Below are 2,201 nucleotides of genomic sequence, written 5' to 3'. Positions count from 1 at the left end.
TTATATTTTAAATAATTTGCAATTTCAGAAAATATATTTTTATATTAAATTTGCGTTTTCTAATTTGATAAATTCTACGGACACAAACAGAGGTGAACGAGTGATAGATAGATAGATAGATAGATAGATAGATAGATAGATATAGATAGTGAGATAGACAGACAGACAGACAGACAGACAGACAGATAGATAGCTCCGGCTAGTCAGTAGCCAAAGAATCAACTCAAACCAGCAGTAACGTTCCTTGTCAGTTCTACTTTCACTTCTGACAGCTAATACCATGACAGTGCCCTGTGATTTAATCACTAAGGCCTTTCAAATGGCTTAGTCACCCCATATACAAATAAGTGTCGTAGGTATCTAAAGCTCACCGCTTTAAGCAGTGGAGATGTATTATCCTACACGAGTTTGTTTTCTAAAATAAGCGGATGAGACTTGAATCTTTCACAGGAGACATTGTCAAATGATAAAATACCTATTCGCAATAGACAAATTGAAACCGATGTATAGGAAAGTAGGTGTACTGTCCACATGCAAACAACGAAATATCCATGTAGAATTGTCTTATATACTGGTTGTCTAATGAAACAACACTCATTCTATTTCTGTTAAAGGGAGCAGTACTATATAATTAACGAAAGTTTCGTTGGTTTGCAGTTGGCTGCTGTCAAATGTTCTCTAGGATATAGTTTAGAAAAAGATAGAATCGACTAAACTTAGCTACTTTAGATATATTACATAACGACAAGGTTTAGGTTGAGTTCTAAGCAATTAAATGTCAATATCATGCAAAATACATAGAAGAACGAAAGAGAGCTTACATATGACATTCATGCCATTCCCAAGAATCTTTTGGTGTGTTCGGGATAAAGTCTGCAATGCCTCTGTTATGTACAATACTGCTGAAACGAAGCAATCGTCGTGTGGCTGCAACCCAATCTGTTGGAAAAACATTATTAAAATAATTATCATCATCACAACCACCATCAAAACCCCCCACTTGACCCTTTTCTGACCTCTTCTGCTCCATCTAGAATTGAGGTAAACAAGCTAAATCCTTTGCACTCACTGCCCTGCTTCATGGCTATATAAACAGGACACTCCAAGAAAACTTCCTCTTTTCTCTTTCTAGTGACCAGTGGTCACTTGACGTCTCATGGAGAATGATGCCTGGCTGATTAGCTACAACTTGGCAGAGGGAGAAATAACTTTACTGTCAACCACTGTCAGACAACGGCGCCCACATTATAACCCTACCATCTCTCCCTCTATACAATTACAGCTATAAAAAAAGGAACATACAGATACAGGCTTAAATTCTCAACCTTGCATGTTTTATATACTATTACACTGGCCTACCCGTCGTGGTATGGCAACATAGAATGTAACGGCATAAATAAATATTTTCTTATAAAAAATGATCTTCATCGTTCAATCAACAACCGTTACAAATATATAACACATTCCATGAATAAATGGCAGACAGTGCTACAGCTCCAAACAAAAGAGGGACTCATAAAAACCAAAGCCATCCCCATTAGAAGAGGAATATTCCAAGGAGACATGCTCTCTCCACTCCTTTTCTGCTTGGTACTGACACCTTTATCTGATATGCTAAACAGAATTAGATGCAGATACAACTGTTACGGCAAAACAATCAGCCACCTCTTATATATAGATGACCTAAAACTGTACACTACAACTGATAAACAGCTGGAAACATTACTACAGACAGTACATGGATTTACCAAAGAAATAAATATGAAATTTGGCTTAGAAAAATGTGCCAAAGCAAGCTTGCTCCTTGTCTTTGCTGCAGATGTCACTCCAAAACCTTTTACTTTCAATGTTATCTGGTATCAACTTTTCATCTGTACACTCTTCATTTCTTTCTTTATAGAATCTCTTCTGATCTACTCTGAATAACCTATTCTGGTGGTAACCCTTCATTCTTTGGTCGTATTTTACCATCTTTGTTTTCTTTGCAACGAGGCGCTGAATTTTTGAATTTCTGAATTCAATTGAGTTGTTGCAATAAAAGGTGTGTTTACGTATTTGGGTAATATATTAAAGCTTTTAAGTTTTCTTGAGATGTTCGTTTGTCTGTCCAGTTGGAGAATACAGTAGGACTTTTGCAATTAAAAGGATGTTTACATTTTCGAATAGTGGAGGCGCAATCGCCTAGTAGTTAGGGCAGCAGA

The 2,201-nt window shown here is 36.7% G+C and overlaps 1 protein-coding gene across 1 annotated transcript in view; it reads right to left on the bottom strand.

Moving 5' to 3' along the window:
• The window catches only part of LOC106872973 (lysyl oxidase homolog 4), a 112,649-nt gene that overhangs the window by 10,919 nt on the left and 99,529 nt on the right, over positions 1 to 2,201 (bottom strand). Inside the window, exon 6 of the mRNA XM_014920159.2 lies at positions 822 to 939. Coding sequence (XP_014775645.1) covers positions 822 to 939 — 118 coding nt within the window. The remainder of the gene's footprint in view (positions 1 to 821; positions 940 to 2,201) is intronic.

The sequence above is a fragment of the Octopus bimaculoides genome, chromosome 2 (genome assembly GCF_001194135.2).
Source record: "Octopus bimaculoides isolate UCB-OBI-ISO-001 chromosome 2, ASM119413v2, whole genome shotgun sequence".
Taxonomy (NCBI): Eukaryota; Metazoa; Mollusca; class Cephalopoda; order Octopoda; family Octopodidae; genus Octopus; species Octopus bimaculoides.
The sequence above is the reverse complement of the archived record's forward strand: the minus strand, read 5'-3'. Positions and strand labels throughout refer to the sequence as shown.